General features: G+C 35.7%; 2 protein-coding genes across 2 annotated transcripts in view; one reads left to right on the top strand and one right to left on the bottom strand.

Moving 5' to 3' along the window:
* Positions 5,875 to 27,317, bottom strand: part of LOC109831492 — a 25,561-nt gene continuing 4,118 nt past the window's right edge. Inside the window, exons 3-6 of the mRNA XM_020398825.1 lie at positions 16,727 to 16,791; positions 16,591 to 16,651; positions 6,338 to 6,484; positions 5,875 to 6,237 (exon numbers count right to left, since the gene is read on the bottom strand). Of these exons, the coding sequence (XP_020254414.1) occupies positions 6,104 to 6,237; positions 6,338 to 6,484; positions 16,591 to 16,651; positions 16,727 to 16,791 (407 nt within the window). The 3' untranslated portion in view covers positions 5,875 to 6,103. The remainder of the gene's footprint in view (positions 6,238 to 6,337; positions 6,485 to 16,590; positions 16,652 to 16,726; positions 16,792 to 27,317) is intronic.
* LOC109831493 lies at positions 13,140 to 14,327 on the top strand. The gene is made up of 2 exons (XM_020398826.1): positions 13,140 to 13,769; positions 14,006 to 14,327. Exons 1-2 carry the CDS (start codon positions 13,487 to 13,489, stop codon positions 14,032 to 14,034), a joined length of 312 nt encoding a protein of 103 aa, XP_020254415.1. The 5' UTR covers positions 13,140 to 13,486; the 3' UTR covers positions 14,035 to 14,327.

Here is a 27,317-nt window from a genome sequence, read left to right on the forward strand (position 1 = left end):
CGTCAATAGGATGATAAGTCTTCAAAGTTGCTCCGATCGCAACAAATTCCCGTCATGTTAACACCACACTTCTGATAAAAATCCACTTATCGACTCTCTCCAATAGAGCGATAAGTCCTCAAATTTGCTAAAATAGTAATATTTTTCTTGTCACGTTAACATTACACCTCTGACAAAAATCCACTTATCGACTCTCTCTAATAGAGCGATAAGTCCTCAAAATTACTATAATAGCAATATTTTTCTTGTCACGTTAACACTACACCTCTGACAAAAATCCACTTATCGACTCTCTCTCAAATAGAGCGGTAAGCCCTCAAAATTGCTCATATAACAATATTTTTCTTGTCACGTTAACACTACACCTCTGACAAAAATCCACTTATCGACTCTCTCTAATAGAGCGATAAGTCCTCAAAATTGCTCCTATAGCAATATTTTTCTTGTCACGTTAACACTACACCTCTGACAAAAATCCACTTATCGACTCTCTTCAATAGAGCGATAAGTCCTCAAAATTGCTACAATAGCAATATTCTTCTTGTCACGTTAACATTACACCTCTGACAAAAATTAACTTATCAACTCTCTCTAATAGAGCGATAAAACCTCAAATTACCCTGATCGCAATTTCTCGCATGTCATGTTAAAATCATACCGTTGACAAAATTAATCTATTGACTCTTTCCAATAGATCGATAGATTCTCAGATCTCTGTTATGTTAACAAACCACCTCTAATAGTCAAACCCCCTAGTGAACTTGTTAATCATTTTCCAACAAGAATAGCAAGTTTTTATTATAAAATCCCCAGCGGATTAATTATTTTCTGGAATTATCCTAGTGATAATAAAGAAAATTTCTGAATTTCACTCTAAGTAAAAATTCATGCCAAGTTAATATTACACCTCTGGCGTTTCTAACTTTCTTTCAGTGTTTCAAGTAACACAGGAAGAAATAACGACAAAGTCCACGTATTCAACATCGTGGCAGGTTGTTATTAATAACACCGAAATCCATGCCTTACACGCATGGGGGACTTTATCTCGATCCCTAATTAGCAATAAGCCTACGCCTAACACGCGTTGCCGGTTAGTCTTTTACCGTGAAAAGGACAATAAAATCCATGCCTCACACGTATGGGGGACTTTATCTCGATCCCTAATTAGAGATAAGTCTACGCCTAACACGCGTTGCCGGTTAGTCTTTTACCATGAAAAGGACATTAAAATCCATGCCTCATACGCATGGGGGACTTTATCTCGATCCCTAATTAGAGATAAGCCTACGCCTAACACACGTTGCCGGTTAATCTTTTCCCGTAAAAATGATAAAGTCTATGTATTCAAAATCATAGCATCAAGTCTAAGAGGGTTCATTCTCTTAGCACAACGTTACATGTGGAACGGACTTAGACAATCCACATGCTAGCCCGACTCAAACGGTAGTCGGTAAAGGCTTATCAAATCCGTTGATGGCTGAGGATTTGCCAAAAATCCTATACACGTTTGCAGGCCCATCAGCTTAATAGATGTGAGCCGAGACTTAAAACAGATGAGCCAAAGACAAGTCTCAAAGACTTAGTCAAAAATACACGGAAACTTGAGGTCACACCCGTGTTCCAAATTCAACATGTAAGGGTGAGACCCGCATCTCAAGTTCAAAATGCAGGGTCCACCCCCACATTCCAGAAGCAGGATTATGGCGCATACCTTCACACAGGTCCTACGTAGCAAATCCCTTCAACCAAGATGCCTTCGAAGCAAGTTCAGAGAACAAATCATTTACCACAAGGAATCAACAGCTCCAAGATCAGAGTTGAGATCCAAAGTATTCTGAAAATTCGTCCCAGTCAACCGCGAACTTTCGAAAACTTTGGAGGGGGTTCTGTAGGCTGTCAAAAAATCACAATAGATAGCTGATCCCCATCAAACACCGATGATAGAAGTTACAATCTAACGACTTTCAGAAGGTTACAATTTGAAGACTTTCACGTAGACTGATGAAGGTTACAATCTAACGATCTTCACAACAACTGATGAAAGCTCTAATTCAACAGCCTTCACAATCAACATCGGGAGTAACAAATTGACGACTCTCATATTATCAAGAGCTAAATGTAAGGATTACAATCTGACGATCCTCACAAAAGTTCAAAAAAAAAAGATTATAATTGACAATCTCTTCAACGCGAAGGTCGTGTTTGACCATTTCAAATCCTTGAAACGGTCCTCCACTTAATAGGGCAACTAACCTCCATTATAGAGCTAATTAAGGGGGATAGTTATACCCCTTAAACTCCTACAAATAGGTGGTTTTCACAGCAAAATAGGGCTGGTGGTAGAGGGCTAGACGAAATTAAAAGAAAGGGGGAACAAGAGAGGAGAAGAAAGGTCAGATTTGCGCAGTTGTGATCGGCGTGACGATCGGACCCTCATCCGTGGTTCGATCGATGTGAAATTTGGAGGGTAGAATCAACACTCGTATTTCCTAATTCTGAACGTTGGAGATTGCTTTCTATCATTTAGATTTGTAGATATAAAGGTTTTACCGAAGCTGGTCGTTCCATGAGTGCAGAAAAAAGTCAGATTTGCGCAGTTGTGATCGGCGTGACGATCGGACCCTCATCCGTGGTCCGATCGATGTGAAATTTGGAGGGTAGCTTCTAAACTCGTCTTTCCTAATTCTGAACATTGGAGATTGCTTTCTATCAGTTAGATTTGGAGATATGAAGGTTTTACCGAAGCTGGTCGTTCCAGGAGTGCAGAGAAAAGTCAGATTTGCGCAGTTGTGATCGGCGTGACGATCGGACCCTCATCCGTGGTCCGATCGATGTGAAATTTGGAGAGTGTCTACTACACTTATTATTACTAATTCTGAACGGTGGAAATTGCTTTCTATTGGTTATATTTGGAGATATAGAGGTTTTACCGAACCTATAAAGGACTGGCGGAGCTTTTTTGAGATCGGCCGAAGAGAAAAAGAGATCAGCTACTCTTTTGAAATGATTGAACTTGGTTTGTTATCATCAACTCTTTTTAGAGTTTTCCTAACTCGATCAGAGCTTTAAAACTTGTTTAGCAAGTTCTTCTGATCAACAATTGATCAATCATTCTTGGCTAAAAGGATTATTAATCCTTTCTGAAATTAACTCTTTCAAAAGAGTTTCTTAACTCGGCTAGAGTTTCAAACTTATTCAAACAAGTTCTCTTCAATATCCTACGGGACTGGATTTTTTGGGAGAGATCAAACCACCAGAGGTTGACGTGTGCTGGCATCAAAACCGTATAAGGTTAACAAATCTCAGCAGCTTAACCGCACAGAGAAGACGATTTTCCAAGAGATCAAAGAACTGATCAGCAATCAGTTAATCAAATCTTGAAGAATCCCTTCACCAACGGCGGATTTACTTGGCTATTAACCGAATCTTCGGTTCTAACAACTTTGTTACAGAGTTTCAACTCACTCTGAGTTCTGAAACTCATTTAAGAATTGGTAATTAAGCTTGCAACTCAAGGTAATTACACCAAGTCAGTTATTCGGTTCTCAACAACTCTTTTCAGAGTTTTCAACTCGCTCTGAGTTTATTAAACTTGTTAAGAGTTCTAAACCGAATTCATCAAACAAGTCAATCGTTCCAGTGAATCAAGACGGTCGGATCGTCAACGGAGAGCAAGTTCGACACAAGCAATCGAAGAAGGCACTCCATCGCTACCAAGAAGAACCCAGTTTTAAACAAAGGGGAGAATCGAATTCATTCTCCTCTCTTTTGTAATCGGAATCCAAATTGTAATTGATTTTGAGAGGAATACAAGTTAATTTTTCTTTCATTGTCTTTTTACTGCAAATTTCCAACAAACAGGGAGTGGACGGTGTAAATGAGTAATGGAAATCCAGTTCCGTCCACATATGCTTTAGTTCAGCCACATATTGCGTAATGGATAGCTCCCCTGTCGAAAAACACGTAGTTTGCATTGTATCTCGTAAGCTTGATTGAAGTCGCCTTTTCGAGAATACGTCCAGATACACTATCCCATATCTCCTTTGCTGTCTTCAACAACTAAACACCCCGGGCTACCTCCGGAACCATGGATCCTAATAGCCATGCTATAACTAGAGAATTATGAGCTTCCCACTGTTCTTTTTCCATGCCATCAGAACTAGGCTTCTCCTTTTTCCCAGTGTTAAATCCCTCCAAACCGCGGGAAGCAAGGATTAGCTTCGCATTCCGTGACCATGTCAAAAAGGTACCACACCCATCAAGCTTCACAGAATTAGTTTGCAAAGCGCGTAAGGTTTACTCCTGCAAGGATCCATTCACTAGTCCAGTAAGGATCTTTTTGAAGATCCTCATAAGTGACTGGAGTAGCCATTACAACCCGAGCACGAAGAGACACCAATTGACAGTCACACACTGCCACCACAAACTCTTCACTGCAACCGGCAGTCACACACTAAGTGAAGAAGTAGGCAAATCGACTCATCACAGAAGTATTGAATCCATGATGTATCAAGTCGGATTGGCGGCAACGGCAAGACGATGCTCTGATACCATGTTGTTAATGTAATTTTAAAGAGGAGAAGAAAGGGAGAGAGATGATGAAAGAAATAGAATTATTTCTCTCTGTTGTCTTTCATTCACATAGTCTACATTTAATATAGAACCTGTACAACCCTTAAGAATGGATCTAGATAGAGGAAATTAAGGGAATCAGTCAAAGCAGAGAATCAATGATCACAATAAATTCACTTAATTTTCATCTTCATTTTTAGTGTACAACCACAAGAACATCGTAACATTCTCATTCCTATTATGCTCACATTTTACACATAGGTTGCCTTTGATACAGAAAGAATACTAGTCTTATATCTGTTTCGTAGAATTTTCTTTCAATTACGTAGGTATTCTAGGTTTCATCAAACTCCAAAAATACTCTATCAATGTAACAATCCTGATTTAATCGATAACCACATCATTATCAGTCTCACCGTCATAACTAATTATTCAAAATCATAGTATTCATTGTTTTGGTATGTCTAATAGTTAATGTGTTAAATACTCATTTTTCTTACAGTTTTACTAAATTTATATTTAGTTTTGTGACCTTTACGCTCCCTTTCTAATCTAGAAATATAAACAACTAACATATATGCTGAGTCTTGGGGCTAGTTTGGATTGTTGGATCTTATGATAAGTTTCTTATAAAAGCAACTTCCAGAATTAACTTATACAAGTTGCTAAAATTAGTTATTTGGCAGTCATATATTATAAGCAACTTCCAAATGTAGTAAAGTGTTAGGTAAATGTGTTCTTAAATATCATTATAAATTTATAAGTTAAAATGAAAAAAAAATAGACATAGGTTTAGCTAACCAAATAGACAAGATAATTTCTAAATAGATAAATTAATAATGTCAAAAACTAAAGCGAGTATATGGTATTAAACTATGAAACCAGAATGTGCTTCTAAAAGCATCCTGGGATTGCTTCCAAAACACCTTCTTAAAAGCAGTTTCAATAGGGATGCATAGTAAACTTCATCAAACATCTGCCTCTTGAAAAAATAAGTAGAAACAGCCTAAAGAAACCAATACCAAACTAGCCTTTAGTCTTGAATTTATCTAGTTCTCGCCGATTGAAATATTAAGTAGACTTGTAAATAAGTTTAGTCATTGAGCTAATTAGTCCTCTTAACTAGTAGAAAACGTCTGAAGGAGCTTATTTTTAAAAGCTTTTAAGCAACGCTAGCTTCTAGATTTTATGATAAAAGGTATGTGGCTAATAGTAGTTTTTTTTGGTCAAACCCAATTTATTTAGGAGAGCTTATAAGCTATACTTTTTCAATGGGATATTAGCTTTTCGAAATGAGACTTATAAATTAACTTATTTGGGTCTTTACTAAACAGATAGATATGAGCTTAGCAAGCTAGTTTGACACACACAAAAAAGAAAAAAAAAAGCCCCGCCAAACACGCTCAAAATGTTAAAATTGAGTAGAAAGTTCACAAAACCCTACATTTGGTAAGTAGAAAACATAGGCCGACCCATAATAGAACATGATGCCCACACAATCACATATTAGCGCAACTGTCACCAAGAGTTCTCAACTCAGTTCACTGTAATTATCATTAGCCAAATCAGTGTCAGTTTTGACTCCAGATCCTTCTTCTTCAGCAGAAGGTTTTTTTTCACGAGCTTCAACCTTCGAAACACGGAACATAGCTAAATGAGTATCACCTGAGAAATAACAAAGGAAAATCACTGAATGCAACTAATAGAAAAAGATATGAAGAAAGAAATTCAATCAGTTAAAAGCAATTTTAATATATAGTGCTACCAAAAGTGACACAACTCCCTGGAGGTACTTGTACAGCAGCCCCAGCTCTGAGCCTCTTCTCGTTGATAAATGTCCCATTTGTACTGTCGAGATCTGTGATGCGAAGATTTCCTTCTTTCTTTTCGAGGCGAGCATGAAGACCAGATACTGCATTATATTACGAAGAATCAACGATCAGATAAGCTCTTGGTGAACAATACGAAGTTGAGCACGAATGATTAGTGCAAGCTACACAGGGAAGTCTTCATGAGAACTAGTGCCAAAGTACAATTCTAAGAAAGTAGATGCCAAAGTAGAAAATAAAGGTCGGTTAGCCTTATGAAGAGTATATATGTCTTCAGTCCTTCCCCTGGGGAGTAGCTCCCCGGTCTGCTTCACTTGATCTTGAGAGCTTTCTAAAGTGCTATTGAGGTTTTCAAAAGCAATGGTTGGAGGTAAATTAATCGATCTTATCTTGTTGCTTCCGCTTTATTATTATAAGGTTTTCAAAAGCAATGGTTGGAGGTAAATTAATCGATCTTATCTTGTTGCTTCCGCTTTATTATTATATGTTCATATGGAAATTAGAACATGTAAATTTATGTGATATGTTTTACATTTGGTATCAGAGTGAGGTTATTGCCTCTGCCTTGCTTGATATGAAAATTGTCACTTTATTATTGAAATTAGCAAAATTAAGATGTTACGACATAAAATATGATTTGCTAAATATTGTGTAGATTTTTACTCACTGATATTTGTTTAGAGCTACGTACATCACATTATTATTTTTTCTTTCAATGCACAAATGGAAACATTATTCATGGGCATTTGTGTTGATGAGTATGTAGTTGCTTAATAATGTAGGTAGTCTATGCATTGTCATTAATTGAAAAATGACAAAAGTTTTGTTATAGAAATAGCATAGCTTTACTGACAGAAACTATTTGATATGTTGGAATAAATCTAAATCAAGTAGTAAAATGATAAAAGCAAAGATGATAGGAGTTTGTAAATTGACGGTTCGCTTTTGCATATAGCATGTGTATTAATTTAATAATCTATGTAAATTTTGGACTATTGCGAAGTCGGCAAAATGTATTGTATAAGGAGTACTGATGTATGTTCCTATTCATAATTTTTATATCATGCTATAAGATACAGTGTTGTATTTTGATCATATGGACATATATTGCATATTAATTTCATCATTAAATATTTTAGTGATATTTATTAAATTAGTGGACATTTAATGATCAAAATTATAGAGCTTTAACATTTTAATTATTGTTATTCATTAACATTATGTTGAAGTGAAGGAATAATATATTAAAATGAATATGATTTGGTAGTTTCATCATATGGTTATTTTTATGAATCTAATTTGAGTAGGACTTTAGCCCACAGGCAGGTTTTATGTCACTAGATTCATATTTTGCATGATTTACATTGGTAAAGCATGATAAAGTTAAGTCTCAATTTTGTTAATAAGCATGTATATATATATTTGTTTGCAGCAATTTTACCTGGGAATATTTCTGATGTCAATTGTGACATTCCTGAATTAATGGGTGATAACTATAAGGTGTGGAAAGAAAGAGTGCTTCTGCATTTGGGATGGATGGATATCAACTATGCTATTCGGAAAGACGAACCACCGGGTATAACTGAAACTAGCACTCTAGATGCAGTTAATCTTTTATGAAAAGTGGGAGCGATCTAATCGCCTCTTCGTTATGTTCATAAAGACCAAAATTTGTGCTAGTATTCGGGGTTCTGTCGATAAGCATACTAAGGTTAGAGTTATGTTCATAAAGACCAAAATTTGTGCTAGTATTCGGGGTTCTGTCGATAAGCATACTAAGGTTAGAGATCTCCTTTATGCCATTGATGAGCGGGGTTCTGTCGATAAGCATACTAAGGTTAGAGATCTCCTTTATGCCATTGATGAGCAGTTTGTAACTTTTGACAAAGCTCTTGCTAGCACCTTAATTATGAAATTCTCATAAATGAGGCACCATGAGACTAAGGGTGTGCGTGATTATATCATGCACATGAGGGATATTGCGGCCCAACTTAATACTTTGGAAGTTACCATGTCTGACTCTTTCCTAGTGCATTTTATTTTGTGCACACTTCCTCCACAGTATGGCCCCTTTAAGATCTCTTATAACACACATAAGGATAAATGGTCAATTAATGAACTTATGACCATGTGTGTTCAAGAGGAGGGCAGACTAGTGATGGAAGAAGGTGAGAAGGTGAACCTTACTACTGGTTCTTCTTCAAAGAAGAAAAAGGATCACATTGAGCAAAAGGGAAAGATTACAGCTAAGCAAGGCATAAAGAAGGAGTCTGTGTGTTTCTTTTGTAAAAAGAAGGGACACATGAAGAAAGATTGCATTAAGTTTAAGACTTGGCTTGAGAAGAAAGGTAATTTTCTTGTGTTCGTTTATGAATCTAATATGGTTAATATTAATAATAATACATGGTGGATTGATTCTGGTACTACAATTCATGTTTCGAATACCTTACAGGGTATGACAAACCTAAGGAAACCAATGGGAAGTGAACACTACATCTATTCATGCAGCCAGATGAGTTCACATGTGGAGGCCGTTGGGACATGCAGTTTAATTCTTAATAGTGGTTTTATTTTGCATTTAGAAAAGACGTTTTATGTACCTGGTTTTACTAGGAATATGATTTCAGTTTCAAGACTTGTACCTTTGGGAATTTCCTTTAATTTTTCAGATTCTGGTTTCAGTATTTTCAGAAATTCTGAAGTTATTGGTTATGGTATTTTGTCTGATGGCTTATATCGTCTTTCTTTGCAAAATGATATCACTCATAATTCTATGCATGTTAATACTGGATTAAAAAGATGTATTATGAATGAGAACTCATCTATTTTGTGGCACCGGAGATTGGGACATATCTCCATTGAGAGAGTTAAGAGATTGGTAAAGGATGGAGTACTTAGTACTTTAGACTTCACTGATTTTGACACTTGTGTTAGTTGCATTAAGGGAAAGCAAACTAACAAACACAAAATGGGTGCCAAAAGGAGTTCAAACCTGTTAGAGATCATACACACGGATATTTGTTGTCCGGACATGAACGCTAATGATCCGAAATACTTTATCACCTTTATAGATGATTATTCACGATATATGTATCTTTACTTACTTCGTTCTAAGGACGAAGCTTTGGATGCCTTTAAATTGTTTAAGGTTGAAGTAGAGAAACAATGTGATAAGCACATAAAGATTGTGAGATCAGATAGAGGTGGAGAGTACTATGGTAGATACACTGAGAACGGACAAGCGCCAAGTCCATTTGCTAAATTTCTTCAAGAGCATGGGATTGTTGCCCAATACACTATGCCTGGTTCTCCAGACCAAAATAGTGTAGCAGAAAGAAGAAATAGAACTTTAATGGACATGGTGAGAAGTATGAGAAGTAATGTTAAACTTTCATCATTCTTATGGGTTGATGCTCTTAAGACGACAGCGTATATATTAAACCGGGTTCCTTCCAAGGCTGTCTCAAAGGCACCTTTTGAGCTATTCAAATGATGGAAACCGAGTTTGCAACATGTACGCATTTGGGGATGCTCGTCTGAGGTGAGAGTGTACAATCCACTAGAGAAGAAGCTAGATCCAAGGACTATTAGCGGGTATTTCATTGGATATGCCGAAAAGTCCAAGAGTTATAGATTCTATTGTCCAACTCATAGCACCAGAATTGTGGAATCAAGAAATGCTAAGTTTCTTAAAAATGACTTGATTAGTGGGAGTGATCAATTTCAGGACATTGTTCCTGAAAAGAATGATGATCAAATTCCACATATTGTTTCAAGTGATAAGTTGATTGTCATTCACGCACCTCAATCTCAATTGCGTGTTAGACAACCAACTATTGAGGTTCCACAAGTTGACAATAATCTAGCAGATCATAATGTAAATGAGGAACAAACAGTTCATCATGAAGATGAACAAGTTCCATTGAGGAGATCTACTAGACCAAGGAAATCAACTATTTCTGATGACTATTTAGTGTATCTACAAGAATCGGATTGTAATATTGGAGCCGATAATGATCCTATGTCATTTTCACAGGCCATAAGTTCTACAAATTCAAACTTATGGATGAATGCCATGAAAGATGAGATGGACTCTATGGCATCTAATCGAGTTTGGGATCTTGTCGAGTTGCCAAATGGTGTAAAAACCATTGGATGTAAGTGGGTCTTCAAGACAAAGAAAGACTCACAAGGCAACGTCGAAAGACATAAGGCTAGACTCGTTGCCAAAGGGTTCACTCAAAGGGAAGGAATCGACTACACAGAGACTTTCTCTCCTGTATCAAAGAAAGATTCCTTTCGAGTGGTGATGGCATTAGTAGCTCACTTTGATTTTGAGCTACATCAGATGGATGTGAAAACGGCATTTCTCAATGGTGACTTAGAGGAAGAGGTTTATATGAAACAACCTGAAGGATTCTTCTCTAAGGATGGTGAGCATTTGGTTTGTAAGCTTAATAAATCCATATACGGGTTGAAACAAGCTTCCCGACAATGGTATATGAAATTCCATAAAGTGATTACTTCATTTGGCTTCGAAGAAAATGTTATGGATCAATGTATATACCTTAAGGTCAGTGGGAGCAAGATTTGTTTCCTTGTGTTGTATGTGGATGATATTTTGCTAGCAACCAACGATAAGGGGTTTCTATATGAGGTGAAACAATTTCTTTCAAGTAACTTTGATATGAAAGATATGGGCGAGGCGTCTTATGTCATTGGCATAAAGATCCATATAGATAGATCTCGAGGCATATTGGGTTTGTCTCAAGAGGCCTATATCAACAAAGTCTTAGAAAGATTCGGTATGAAAGATTGTTCACCAAGTGTAGCACCCATTGTGAAAGGTGACCAGTTCAGTTTGGACCAATGCCCCAGGAATGACATTGAAATGGAACAAATGAAAAATGTTCCATATGCTTCAGCTGTTGGTAGCATTATGTATGCTCAGGTCTGTACTAGACCCGACATTGCATATGCCGTTGGAGTGTTAGGCAGATATCAAAGTAACCCAGGCATCGATCACTGGAAGGCTGCGAAGAAAGTGCTGAGGTACCTTAAGGGTACTAAAGATTACATGCTTATGTATAGACGGACTAATAGTCTTGAAGTGGTAGGCTACTCCGACTCCGACTTCGACTTCGGTGGCTACAATGATTCACGTAAATCCACATCAGGATGTGTTTATGCTAGCCGATGGATCTGTATCGTGGAGGAGTACGAAGCAGACCTTGACGGCCACTTCTACAATGGAGGCTGAGTTCGTTTCTTGTTTTGAGGCTACCTCACATGGTGTATGGTTGAAAAGCTTCATATCTGGGCTAAGAGTTGTTGACTCTATTAGTCGGCCAATAAGAATGTATTGTGATAATTCAGCTATTGTCTTTATGGCTAAGAATAATAAGAGTGAAAGTCGAAGTAAACACATCGACATAAAGTATCTAGCCGTAAAAGAACGTGTGCAAGAAAAGAAAGTGATCATTGAGCACATTAGCACTGAATTAATGATAGCTGATCCCTTGACTAAAGGCATGCAAGTTAAAGGATTCAAGGATCACGTATTAAGGATGGGCCTTGGTTCCATTATGTAATACATTTATTATGTTTTGTATGAACTTTTCATTCATTGGATAATTTCTCATTTGGATTATGTACGTACATACTTTAGTTATTCTATTATATTGAGAAATATCATTATATTTTGACCAAGAGTAAACATAAGGTTTACTCATTAAGTTAATTGTGAGTGGTGAAAGACTAAGTATATAGTGATACATGGAAGATTAATTTTTTGATCTTAAAAGGAATTAATCGCCATGATCCGTATATGGAGTTTTTCTTGTTAAAATGGATCAAGTGGGAGAATGTAAGACGTTTTCCACTTTTATAGGAATATATTATATTATTTTAGTGTGGAAAATTAATGATCCATTTAATGGGAAGTTGCCAATGATCAAGGCAACTACCCATGATCTTCCCCCACATTTTGGAAACCACCCACTCTTTCACTATCTTGTCCACTACTCTATGATGGCTAGAGTAGTATAAGTAGACAATGTGTGTTTCATGAAAGGTCACCAAATCTACTCTCATACTTAATACACCATCTAAAAGTGAAAGGAGAGTTTGGAACCATCAACATTAATTAGAGCTTTCTAAAGTGCTATTGAGGTTTTCAAAAGCAATGACTGGAGGTAAATTAATCGATCTTATCTTGTTACTTCCGCTTTATTATTATATGTTCATATGGAAATTAGAACATGTAAATTTATGTGATATGTTTTAGGTCACCATAAAACTGAACTCTTCCAATTACCTACTAATCTACTATGGGTAAGTCTCATTATGCCGTTTATTAGCGGACAAAGATTAACAGGGAATATTGATGGAAGTTATCCCGAACCACCAAAGTTTATTGAAAAGACTGTCGCCACAACAGATGGAAAAGTTAATGAAGTTTCTCTGGTTTCAAACACCGAGCATCATGATTGGATTGCTTATGATCAGCAATTGATAGGTTGGATTAAGTCCACCTTAACTGAAGAAGTGGTAAGCTAAGTAGTACGCATACAGACTGCCAAAGAACTTTGGGATGCACTAAAGGACAGCTTTTTCTCGTATGCCTAAGGCAAAAAATATTGCAGTTAAGGTCTAAACTTCAAGGCATTAAGCAACGAGACATGAGTTCCGTTGAGTTTTGCAACAAAGTGCAATCTATTTGTAATGAGTTAGCATTGATTGAAGATCCAGTCCGAAATCGTGATAAAGTTTTCAGCACTTTGAACGGGCAGTGGGAAGAATTCAAGATGTTTATTACATCGGTCACTAGTCATCCACCTTTACCAACATTTGTTGAATTGCGGTCTCCTTCGTTGCAACATGAAAATCTAGTATTGAAAAAGCACAAAAAATGGTTGATGGCAGATTTGAATCTTCTCATGCTGTGTTAATTGCTAATGCTTGGAATGATGAAACTAATCTCCATCAAAGAGGTCGTGGTATGAGGAAGAAATTATTGGGGAAGAGGTTATGGTCGTGGCCAGAACTCGTTCCTTAATCAAAGTGGTCATAGGCAGAATTATAATATGGATCAGGGTGCACGAGGACAAGTTGGCACAGGTCGTGGTCAGTTCAGAGGCAATCAGGGTCATAGGTTTACTAGTCAAGCAGGGATTATTTGTCAAACTTGTGGAAGAGCCAATCATTTAGCCAAATATTGTTGGGATCTACAGAAATATGCAACCAACTATTCTGAAACTGAAATTGCAGCACTCACTAGTGGAGTTGGTGGAGTGACATTATTTGAACCAACTGAAAATTCACGGGTTGTCGATTCAGGTGCTGCTAATCACATTGCAAACGCACCAGGTAATTTGTTACACTTAAACCTTATTTTGGAAATTGTTTTATTAATAATGGAGATGAAAGTGCTCACCGCCATCACTCATATTGGAAATGTTATTATCACTACCTCCATTGGTCAACTAGTCTTAAGGGATGTATTTCTTGTTCCATCTTTTAGGTATGTACTATATCGATAACTCAGTTCACCTGTGATAACTACTCTGAATGTATTTTCACTTCCCTCTTCTGTTTTCATGAAGGAACATGCCAACAAAGTAAAGTTCGCTGAAGAAACCAGAAGAGGAAGATTGTACTTGATTGAAGATCTTACTTGAATGTATCCAACTTTTGCCTGTTCTGTGGTTGTAGAAGATAAACAGTTTTCCCTATGGCATCATCGTCTTGGTCGTCATTCGTTGGAGTCTTTCAAATCTTTATGTAGTGTCAGGTCATTAGCTTTGAAAAATATCTCTGATTGTAATAAGTTTGCCATGCTTGTCAATTCAGCAAACAGTATTGATTGCCTTTTCATTTGTCCAATAGTGAGTCGAGCAGACCGCTTGAGTTAATTCATAGTGATGTACGGGGTCCTACTCCAAATGTTTCATTATCAAATTCTAGATATTATATTTCTTTCATTGATTATTATTCTCGATATGTATGGGTTTTTTTTCATGAAAGAGAAATCATAAGTCTTTGATTTATTTGATCGATTCAAAACTTTTGCTGAAAACCATTTTCAATCTAAGATAAAATATTTGCAAAGTGATGGAGGGGGTGAGTACACTTCTATTATTTAAAAAAAATCTACAGAATAATGGAATTTTGTTGGGATTGTATTTTTGATTTTTTATATAACTTCATGAGAATTAGATAGGGTTAGAGGTCTATAACAATTAGAACATTAGGTCTTATCATGATTAGAAGTTTATATTCTATTTTAATTAGAAAGTTTGGCTAGGAATATGCTTTTGGTTTCCCTATATATAACCTTCTATTATTGGAGGAAAAACCAAAAAAAAAAGAGATGAGAAAGAGACAATATTCTTATAATCTAGGTTTAGCAAAGGGCACAGCCTTATTCTAGAATATTATGCGAGAGGCGAGAGTTTCGTATTCTTTATCTATGCAAAAAATTACAACATTAGAAGAGGATTTCACAGTCTCTTTATCCATTCAAAATATTGTAAGGAGTGGTTTTGGAAAGACTTGACAGTTGATTATGTATATGAGGTTGAGAGATTGAGAGACGATAGTTTCAGGATATTGAATATTCTTAGGAAATAATTTAGTTTCTTGGAAAAGCCAAAACCAGAAAATGGTTGTTTGCTCAAGTACAGAAGCAGAATATAGAGCCTTGGGAAGTGTGGTTGCCTTGGATTAGACAACTTCTACAAGCATTAGGATTGATAGTTCAAACATCCACGATATTGTGTGACAACAAAAGTGCTTTGGTAATAGGAGTAAATCTAGGTCTTCATGATAGATCAAAACATAAACAAATTGACTATCATTTTGTTCGAGAAAAGGTGGAGTATAAGGAGTTGCAGACAGGTTATGTTCCGTCCGAAAGACCAAGTTGCAGATATTTTTACTAAGGGTTTGTCAGTCAAGCGACAATGCTAATTGAGAAGCAAATTGTGCATGTTTCCTGACTCTGAACAATCAGTTTTATCAGGTTCATAGTTGGTTTGGGTATTTGCTGTCAGATCCATATATATAAATAAGTGAATGTTTGAGGACTGAAGTCTAAAACTTACATACCCAGATATATATCTGAATAAAGAACCCTAGCCGTCTCTCTGTTCTGGCAGAAAAGAGAGAACAGTTCTTTCCTCCGTGGATGTAGGCTAGATCTGGCCGAACCACATTATACCTGTGAGCTTGCTCGTAGTTTTGAATTCTTAATCAGTTTCATTGATTGTTTTCACATAGGACCATGAAATAATGAGCTCCTCTTTCAACCCTTTAGAGTGCACATTTGTGATCTTTGATCCATCATATGCAAAGATTATCCTAGCCAGCAACTGAATTCGACAAGGGAGGCAAAGAAATGTCTTATTCTTTGTAGGAAATGGACATGAACCAAGAAGCTTAGAATAAGCATTGCAGAGATACCCAAATATTATAAAAGCGGGAAAATTTGCAAAATAGACCGTTTTTATAAAGTAATTAGCGAAATAGACCGTTTTTAAAAGTAATTAGCAAAATAGACCGTTTTTTGGCAAAAGAGGTCGATTTTGAAAAAGGGTTCAGAAAACATACGGGACTACTAGTCCCGTATGTTTAATCTCACTCAGAAAATATACGGGACTACTAGTCCCGTATATTTTCTGTTTGTTAACAAAACATACGGGACTAGTAGTCCCGTATGTTTTCTGAACCCTTTTTCAAAATCGACCTCTTTTGCCAAAAAACGGTCTATTTTGCTAATTACTTTTAAAAACGGTCTATTTCGCTAATTATTTTATAAAAACGGTCTATTTTGCAAATTTTCCCTATAAAAGCATATTGTGCATGGCCAAAAGGAACTTGAGTGAGGACACAAAGACGGCAATGCTAAGAAAGGAATGGATTTAACTGAGACTGCAAAACTGGAGATGAAGTTTCACAAAATGAAATCCGCATTAGAAGTTACAACTCAGAAACATCTTCCATAACCTTCCCAAAGATTCTCACTAGAATGTGTGAATTCTTAAAGCACAGAAATAGCTTACTGGGTGGGTTTGACAAAGAACTAGAAACCCATATACCATCCTCGTAAAAGATTCTGTAACTAGAGAATCTTAAGCTTCACAGAAAAAATAGTTGACATGAAAAATTACTAATTGACATGAAAATTTACCTGTAGCAACTGGAATTACCATATCTGCTTTCTCCGGAACTCGGCCTACTGTGACAACATCCTGGGAAAGAAGAGATTGTAAACAGAAAATTTCTAGCTGTAATTTGTTATAATTAGTTGCTCATAGAGTGCTTACTGAAGTTATTTCAAATGCATCAGGTAGAGGAACTTTAAACCCAATATGTCGTGAATCACCATCACCTGCAGTTACAATGGGTTTCCTCAAAACAGACTAAACTTGCTGAACTTATAAAAAGATACATTAGCATCCAGTAATAATCCATGAAGACAAATTAATAGCATGCATGTAGTTGACATAAAGCTTTTGGCCGCATACTATTCTAAAATAATCTTATCCTGAGAATAGTAAGTCCTCATACATGTTTGCAATTCTATGTAAACATAAATAATGCACGTGATTCAATGACTATGAATGTTCTAAACTGGATGGTTGTAAAATATAGAAACAATCTAAATAATGATGACAGATGCATCAGTCAAAGGCATGAATTTCATCTAATCATGTAGCCTAATCACCAGAAAAAATAGCTATTATGCAAATATATCATGGTTACAATGAGGCACATTAGAAGAGTTACGTATATTAACAACCCGGACACCTGCTTGGAAACAAGTTTTAAGGTAGGTAGAGATCGACAATTGCCACAAGTATATAATAGTTGCAATGCTTAAAACAATATATATACAAGCCCAATGCACGATAGATGTACAGAATATCAACATGGAACAAATATAAACATGATCATGTGGATAATATTTGTCAAAAAAAGAACACAAACTATCACAAAAAAAAGTGTCATGCTCATAGATTTATAATGTCGAAAGCTGTTTTTTCTGGAGAGAAAATGCCTAGGAGAAAATGGGAGGATTAATTTTCTTCTTCTGCAAGAATCTATTTTATCCTCCTTAATTCTCACAAATTATCATCTATGAAATGTCTAAATACTTTAGCCCTCAAAAGTACATCAAACACTCAGCTACAATGGGCATGGTTCAATGGAAAATAGAGGGGACAATAGGGGGTAAACTCACACTTTCTCATTTCCGCTCTTGCTCCTTAAATCCTTCCTTATGAGGCTAATTAATCTGAATTTTCCACTAACAAAATCCATCCATAAATTATGATAGTTTAGTATATTTTTAGGAGGATTAGCATAAATGTGGTACATGTCGATTTTGGGTGACATTTAAATTAACTCATTAGTGAAGGTGTAAGACATATGCCCAATAATTAGTTTTGCTGAATACATGTGATTTTATTAGTGGTTAAGAAAATTTGATTGAGGTTTCCATTATGCATCTCATTCGTGATCCCAATCGGGTTCCTGGTGAAACAGTTGTCTCCGAATGCAGACAAGAATTAAGTAATTTTAAAGACTCTATTAATCACCTCATTAAATTTATTTTAATCATAGTTGGTTTAAGAAACAAATTTTCTTTTTAATATTGTTGTCCCTCAAGGAAAGAGACTGCTACTTATTGTTGGTCTTTTATAAGGCACATTGTCAATTTTATATAATAATATAAAAGGAAAAATTTTCTTTACCCCCCCCCCCCCCAAAAAAAAAAAAACCCAAACAAAAGAAATTTTGTCCACAAAATTTACATACTTTATTATTTTTCTGTATTTCTTCTAGTCCTTAAGTTTCTACTTCCATATCATGGTTCATAATAATTTCACAAGAGGGTTGGCTTTCTGTTGGAGCATGTTTCATAGCAGTTCAGAATTTTCATAGTTCCTCATTGTAGGATAAATTATCTTGTAGAGGCAAAGGCTTGATATAAAATGATATGTTTGGGATTTGGAACATTCTCAGTAATCATACCTGGAATGCATTATAAATATGAGCTGATACTAGGGTCAGATGTAACGTCGCAATTTTTTCCCTTTCGATGACAATCAGTATTTTTTTTCTTTTCTTTCTTTTGTCTCTTGTAATCTTGTGGAACGAGGATACTAACTTAGTTAATCGCTCATTTATGATAGAGTTAACTAAGTTATAGCATGTATATTAAACCTAGCATGAGAACCTTAACCAACCATGTTATAAACCTTGATTAGAGTTAATCCAATTTGATAAATACCTATTTTAAAACTCTTTAAATAACACATTTAAATATTTTGGTTATCCATGAATGAAAGAGAATTTTGCAGATAAACTCCCCTTATTACCTATATTCTCATTCCCAAAACTCACATGGCAAGACTACATAAACCCCACTCACTCACTCTCTCTTCCTCATTTTCTTTTTATAGAGAAAACCCTCACATTTTCTCCTTCTCCCTCCCCACTTTGGTCGGCCCCTCTTCAGCCCCAAACCCCCCCAAAATTCTTGTTACAGCCCCATTAGAAACTCTCTCTCAAGTTCTCCTCTCTTCTAAGTTTACATCAACCCAAAGAAGGAGAGGAGAAAGAAGCAAGAGAAGCTAGCTAGAGGATTTTGGAGGAGGAAGTGGAACAAAGCCTCAAACTAGGTATATGATCTCAATTTCTCCTCTTGGTGTAGTTTTTGGGGATTTAAAATTGAATTATAGGATTTTATTTTGGTTTTTGATCTTGCATGTGAGGAATTATGGTTGCATGTTATACACAAGCAAATATTGGCTCTTGCATGTCAATAAGTAGAGATAAATTATGACCTTCGTATCTATGAACATGAAAAATATGATATTTATTGGTTTTCAAACCCATATGATCAAATGATGGTTGTTTTGCTCTGAATTAGTATAAACATGGGTTGCATGTCGATTCTCAGGACATAATTTTCGTGCAAAAAATTTTGTGTAGAAACATCCTGTTAGTATTTTGATCGTAACACTCCCTACACATATCCAATTCTAGTAATTCTTTGATTTAGAAACTAGACTCTCATATATTTCATTTAAGATCCATTTTATTAAATTTTGAGGTCATTTTCCTATTTGAATCTGTGGTTAAATTGAGCAGGTCGGCTCCCCTTATTACAGACAGGTCATGCCCAATTTTTATGTAACTCTGGGACATCAGATCAGATTAGTTTGTGTGATATCTACCAATACTCCCTAGTAATTCAAAGTGTAATGCATCTTGGGGTTAATTTCCCTTTCTTTTTTATCAATATCCCTTGGATGAACTCAATTTTTCAAACACATTATTTTGCAAATCTTCCTCCTTAAAGACCTAAACTTCTTCCTTTTCTCGTATTCCTGATTACAAATATAATATAATAGTCAATATTTTATATTTTATATTTTATATTTTATATTTTATATTTTATATTTTATATTATTATTCAAAATTGACAATTTGCCTTATAAAACAACCAATGTCTCTTGACATCATATTGGGTGAGAAGCAACAACCTAGGTATCGTGCCACGCAAAAACTAACAAGGAGTCTCATCACTGGTGAGACAATAGTTATTAACAAGTAATTTGTTTTTTGAACTACTTATGACTAAAATATTTATTACAAGTTGATGGTCTGAGTATTATAAATTGTTTTTTGTTTTACCTATATACCCCCAATATTTATCTTCTTTATATAGTTACCCCCAAATCTGAATGTTGCCTACATACCACTACATTCTTCGACATCGACTTCAAATAGTCCTTTTGTTTAACGGCATTAAATTTCAATTTAAGGATAGAATGAACAAAATACCCTCTATTCTAAGAAAAACAAGGGTTTTTGCCTATAGACCCCTAAACCGTAAATCGGCAGATTTGCACTAAGTGCGTTACTTGTAGCCCAAGGAGAAAGCGGAATTCCACATGGCATGCATGCACACTAATTCTTCTCTAATGATGTTCATCATAAAAGAATAGGCCGTGTTAGTGGAAAATTCATAATAATTTAGTCTCTTATTCAAATATCAATGTGAGAAAGTATGAGTGTACCCTCTGTTGTCCTCTCTATACTACATTGAACAATGCGCATTTCAACTAAATTTTGAGAAACTTTAGAGTGCTACTTAGGTATGTCATAAATGATAATTGGGTACAAATTAAGGATGCATAAGAATGGATTCTGGTTGAATAAGAAAACCTTCATCCTCTCTTTTCTACTCATCATTCACTCTCCTGAAAAGACTTGATTTGGACATGTATTAATTTATGTAATCAAGCAAACATGGCAACTTGAGTAATTTTTTATAGATTTATGTGTTCTTTAATTTGTCAAACATCATACACACAATCAGGTTTATATTTGTGCTATGTTGACATTATATTATCCACCAATGATGTTTGTGTTGAATAAAGTCTTCCAAGTATTTTACACTTGCGGTGGTTGTCCAAGTTTGCTAGCTTTAAGGCTTATTTCCAAACAGAAGTCTGGGGTGTGACATATGGTATGTATTTATCTTCATATTAACTAAACCATAGATGCCACTAGGACGTTGTCCGTACAATATCTCTTATTTGAGTAATTACAAACATTCATTTGAGTCTAAGTTGTGTTTGAAACGATCTAGTAAAGGAGTATATAGATATAGAACAAAAATGTGGCGAAAACTGTCAAAAATCAGCTCAAAAGTTCATTTCAAAACTTGAACCATTGATGGTTCCACATTGACCAAATGGTGCCCTATGTACCATCAATGGTACTATGGAGTATCGATGGTGCAAAGTCCAAAGAGGTTCAGATCATCGATGGGGTCATCGACCATTAATGGTTGAGAGCCATCCACCTTTGATGGTCAAATGAGTTGTATTAGATTTTAGAATTCAAGCTCAGTTGTTCGTTGCAGGCTACCTCTTAATCTTCTCCTGCGTTTTACAACACTTCTTTATGATCTAATTTGAGGAGAGAGAGAGAGAGAGGAACTAGGATTTAGGAGAGATCATCAAGGAGAAGTCGTTTGATTCCCTGAAGCCTCGTCTTTTGCTCACTCTCCGGGTACATCTTCATTTGATTAGCCTACAGCGAGGAGAGTCGCCCTTGGATCTTAGAGTTTGCATCAAACTTCTAGATCTCAACTTAAATCCTCCTGAAGTTTAATCTTAATAGAAAAGAGCAGTAAGATTTTTCTAATTGAGCGTAGGATCTTTTGTTATTTATTTTAAACTTGTTTTACTTTCATGGCATACTCAAGCCGGTTGAATTTAGGGATAGGAACTAGCTAGGGCTAGGGATTACTCGTTGTGAAGAGTTAAGTTAGATGACTAGTTTTTAGGATAAACTAGGATGCGGTCTTGTACTCATATTGAATCGGGTTTGTGATTCAGGAGAACTCTTTCATAGTAAGGAAGTCATTCTACGAGAAGGAAGAATGATATAGGATTGTTTATTCTACTGTTTTAAAAAACCTCCGCCTAGTCCGCTTAGGCGTACGCCTAGGCCTAGACGATACCTAGGCCGCCTAACTAGCACCTAACATCTAGACGGTATTTAAGCTGCCCACCTAGATTTTACGAGCGTTTAGGAGAGCATTGTCTGCTTACGTTAATTGCACCCTGTAGACCTTGATTGTGATTTTATGTGTCGTAGCCTACACGTCCTCCAAACTCTATTAACCTCCAAATATGAACACCTTCACTACCTCCTCCGACCTTCAGCAAAACCTCATCAATCACCACTTAAATGAAGAAAGAAAAAACGCCCAGAATCCGCTTAGGCGCCCGCCTAGACGACTAAGCGTTGGACGTCAAGTCCGACGTCTAGAAGCGCCCAGCGTTTAATGTAACATTGGTTTATTCAAACCACTATAAAAATCTCGTGTTCGGGTTATTTTTTCTGTGTTTGATATATTGCTTATTGTTCATTCATCACTATAATTTGATTTTCGCTGTATATTTTGTGATAACACGAAAAAAAGTAGGCAATCCTATTCACCTTCTCTAGGCTTGTATCTCAAATCCAACAAGTGGTATCAGAGACTAGTTACTTTTTTAGATTTTACAACCTAGAGTATAGATGTTTAGTCTGATCTTCGCAACAGCTTTCCCACAGTGACACGCTATCAACCGACACCCGCTTCTCGATGGGTCAAATTACACCTATTGGAAAGTGTGCATGAATGTCTTCTTATTGTCTTGACTTTGAGGTCTAAAATAACCTAGAGGTTGGCTATAGTGAACCTAATACTACTGGTGAGACCACCTTAGCCACACCTAGAGACAAATGGACCCCAGGTGATAAAAAGCTATATTCCTTATATGCAAAGGCATTAGCAATGAATGCTCTCTATTGTTCACTAACTGTTGAAGAATTTAACTGTGTGTCGATTTGTACTACAGTACAGGAAATTTACACATGAAGGGATATCATAGGTGAAGGATGCAAAACTTGATATGCATGTTAACAAGAATGAAACTTCAAAATGAAGTATTCAGTGAGCGCTCAAGACATCTTCACACGATTCACTGATATAGTAAACAAATAAAAGGCATTTGGAAAAGAGTATAGGAATAAAGAGCTTGTGAGAAAAGTTTTTCGTACACTTTTCAAGGACTAGAAACTAAAAATAACGGCTATTGAAAAATTGTAAAATTGTTCTGAACTAACACTTGACAATCTTGTAGGAAATCTTCTAACATATGAAGTGTGTTTGAAAGAGAGAGAAGATGATTCAGAATATGATTCTAAGAACTCGTCATTAGTTTTAAAAGCAAAATAGGAAAAAAAAAATATAGGACGAAGATGAAGGAATCAAGTTTGAGCTCCGAAGATGAAAAGAGTCAAGTGAAACTAATTGTCAAAGGATTCAAATCCTTTCTCCAAACCAAAAATGTTCAGAAGTACCTGTAGATAAGACAGAATCAAATCACAAGCAAGGTATATAAATGTACTTCGAGTGATTCCGAAACTGAGCCTATTTGTTGTCAATGCAAGAAACTAGGTCATTACCAGAACAAATTCCTACTGAACAAGAAAGACAATAAGTTAGAAGGCGAGAGTTTAAAAGTGACCACCATGGAACATGATGAGTGAAAATGAAGAATCAGAAAGTAGACCTAGAGATGATGACAAGAAGACAAATTTTGGCCTAAAGGTAAGAGATAATGCCACTTTTGATTCAGAATAGGGAGACGTAGAGGATTCTGAATACAAAAGCTCTGACGATGAGATATACCCATCATACGATGAATTATATTCCAAATATAATGCAATGTTAGGTCATTTTGAAAAAATAATTAAGAAATATAAAATAACAAAAAGGATGAATTCAAATCTAAGGAAAGATAAAAAAACTTTTGAGTGATAAAATTGAAATTCTTTCCTCAGAATTGAATTTGTCTAACTCATCGAGTGAGATCACCTCCTTTGAATACATACAATGTTCCATGTACAGAGATATGAATTCTAATTTATCTAAGCAACTAACTGAAAAATGAGAAATTAGTTGCTAAAATAAGTAAGTTTTTACGTGAATTGTCTTCTGAACAAAAAAAGTTTGAAACTAGATGTGCTAGTATAGTTTTTGAAAGTGAATAGCTAGAGTTTAAAAATATTGATTTGAAAAAGACCATGAAATTTTTTTCATTAAGTTCTAAATGTTTAAACATAATCATTTTTAATCGACAATTTGCAAAAGCTAAACCTGAACTTGATTATTCATATTCAGAAAAGCATAAAAAGTTTCAACCTTTTTTTGTAAAAAGAGAGAATATAGCTCTACCTACACCCAATTCTAACGCATCTTCAATGATTTGTACTTTATGTGCTAGAATGGGTCACATTTCGATGAATTGTCATACGCAATATAGAGTTAAGACAGTCAAGCAAATTTGGGTACATAAAGGTACAATTATTAACCAATATAGACTTATGTGGATATCTAGGTCACACATCACTGCTGTCATGTAGGTGTGCAGGTAGACTGGGGATCGAGGAGACGTACAAGAGTTGCTCAATGAAGTGTAGGATCCACATCCAATCCTTGATCTAAAAGGAATCAAGGAGAAACAACTCTAAAAGAGCTTAAATGAAGTATACACAACAGTTGATTAAGTAAAGAAATTCATATGTTTGCCCCTCCTTAAATGGGTAAGCTATTTTTCATAGGAACGTATCTTACACTGTAAAACCCCGTAACTTTTTTAAAATACTATGGTAAATAGTAATAAATGAGTTATATTATGATAAATATTATTTATGGATGAATGAGTATGTTAGTAATTGATTTGAGATCAATTAAGTATATATATAAGAGTATACAAGTGTTGAACATGCACAAAACAAGTGAAAACATCACTTGAAATATCAATGGTTCCACATTGACCATCCAAGCCTATGTACTATGGATGGTGCTATGGACCGCTGAAGGTGTAAAAGTCCAGCGAGGCTCAAATCATCGATGGGATCATTGACCAGCGATGGCTACTATGTAACCATTGGTGGTCAAGAGCCATCAAATGACTGATTTCATATTTGCAAAAGTCGTAGGTTACCTGTCAATCTTTAACGTTTTACGACACCTCTTTCTAGCTTGATTTGAGAAAAAAAGAAAAACAGAGAGAAGAGCTAGGGTTTGAGAGAGATCATCAAGAGAAGTCGCTTCATTCCCTGAAGCCTCATTGATCGCTCACGCCCCGCGTACATCATCATTTGATCAGACTATAGCAAGGAGAGCCGCTCTTTGATCTTAGAGTCTACATCAAACTTCTAAATCTTAACTTAAATCCTCTTGGAGTTTGATCTCAATCGAAAGTGTTGTAATATTTTTCTAATGAAGCGTGAACAATCTTTTGTTACTTGTTCCAAACTTATTTTAGTTTTAAGGCGTATTCAAGTCGGTTGAATTGAGGGTTGAGAACTTTAGCTAAGGCTAAGGATTACTTGTTGTGAGAAGTTAGGTTAAGTGACTAATTTTTTAGATAAAATAGGATGCAGTCTTGTACGCCTTCTGAATCGTGTTTGTGATCCAAGAGAACCCTTTCATAATGGGAAAGCCCCATCATAAGAAAGAAGAAAGGATGTAGGATTATTTATCAAATCCACTATAAAGATATTGTGTATTCAGATTATTGTTTCTATGTTTAATTTTATTTCTTATTGTTCTTCTATCATTATAATTTGATTTCTATTATATTCTGTGATAACGCAAAAAACAATAGGCAATCCTATTCACCCCAGGCTTGCATCTCAAATTTAACAGATACCTCTTTTTATATCCTACATTTTGAGACAAATCTACTCAAACAATGATAAGAAATAAACTTTTTTCCCTCAACTTTCAATATGAAGAGTTGTGATCACAAAACCATAGTTCCCAAAAAAGTAGCCATTCCAAAACCCTACTTTCGAAACCACCACTCTAAAAACTTAGTTCTCAATATAGAAAGTAACTAACGAAAAAATAAATAAATGTATAGCATCATGAAAACCTCTTAGCTTTGTTCTTATCCTAATGTCATCTGGACCCAACAATACTTCCTTATCACACGTCAACTTGCCCCTAAAATCCAAAACCGACTAAAAAAATTGATAAACCTAATACATTTTATCTTGAAAAGAGAGTTATGTCATTAATTCAACATTTACAACAAAAAGACCCAATTCTACCATATCTGGAAGATTACTTTGTTCAGCCTCTAATAACCCACATCTTTCCAATACAACTCTTCTTATTTTTAGAAGATAGAATAATTTTTCTAATGAAGCTTATAGTCTGTGCTTTCTCCAACTTTTTATTTTTCTTGTTTCCAATGAACTTCTCATCATCAAGACTTTGTAGAACCTAGATGTGGCAAACGGATCATGTTGATCAATTTTGGATCGGTTTAATTTTTACCTGACTCGTACAAGCTTGACCTAACCTAACCCAACTAGGTTATTTCATTGGTTAGCCGACCCAACACTTTAAATAAATGAGTAACTCAACCCGACCCATTTAATAAACAAATAATTCAAATGCTAAAGCTTGTTGCACTCTGAGCACAAATAATAACCATTAACTTCAAAGGCGAAATTGTAATCTCCTTTATTCTCTTTATCCCAATCACATCAACTAGCAGATGTAACTTTTGAACTACTATCAATTTTTAGATACAAGGAGAATCTTAATGCACAGAACCTGATGCTTCTTTAATTTTCTCTCTCCACCCTCTTTCTCTCTATCCCGATCTCTTTCCTCTTTCTCTCCCCCTCTCATCAATGGAGGACCTCAAATTCTGAGCTGGTGCAACTTTGCACTATGGAAGACCAAAATCACGACCAAAAAGGATTTGAACGGGTCATAATCGGGACATAATCGGGGTCACCTATATAACACACGTCAACAAGGTTTTAAATGGTGGATGACTTGTTAGACATTGTTGTTGGCATGTCAATTTAGGAGCTTCAAAGCCACAATATCATTTTGTAGTGGTATGGCGTTTTTAGGATAAATATTGGGACATGTCAGGATATATCGATCGATATGTTACTCTCCAAATATTGACCAATATGTTGTTATTCCAGACCTTGTTCAATTTTGGGTTTAGAATCCCAAAATCCAAACCCAATTACCAAATTCTTATGTTCGTAATTAAAAAAAACCTGATAGCAAGTCTAGAGTAAAATTGTGCCCTATAAATAGATTGCTCCGCTCCGACTTTTTCATTTCTTCTTTATGAAAATTTTGACCAAGTGTCCATAGCCAAATTTCAACGTTGGATTGAAATTTTGAACCCCTAACAGTGTTTACAAACAAGATTGGACAATAAAGAATGTTTAGGGTATTTTAGCCAACCCCCGCCCCCACTCTCCCTCTAACTCTCTCTCGTTCTCCTTTCTCTTTTC

The sequence above is a fragment of the Asparagus officinalis genome, chromosome 2, assembly GCF_001876935.1.
Source record: "Asparagus officinalis chromosome 2, Aspof.V1, whole genome shotgun sequence".
Classification (NCBI taxonomy): domain Eukaryota; kingdom Viridiplantae; phylum Streptophyta; class Magnoliopsida; order Asparagales; family Asparagaceae; genus Asparagus; species Asparagus officinalis.

Bases quoted from the DNA above. Each gene is read 5' to 3' on its own strand.
- LOC109831493 (XM_020398826.1), top strand. From the start codon at position 13,487: ATGGATCAGGGTGCACGAGGACAAGTTGGCACAGGTCGTGGTCAGTTC. The intron at 13,770-14,005 runs GTAATTTGTTAC...GTTTTCATGAAG, and splicing joins TCACATTGCAAACGCACCAG to GAACATGCCAACAAAGTAAA.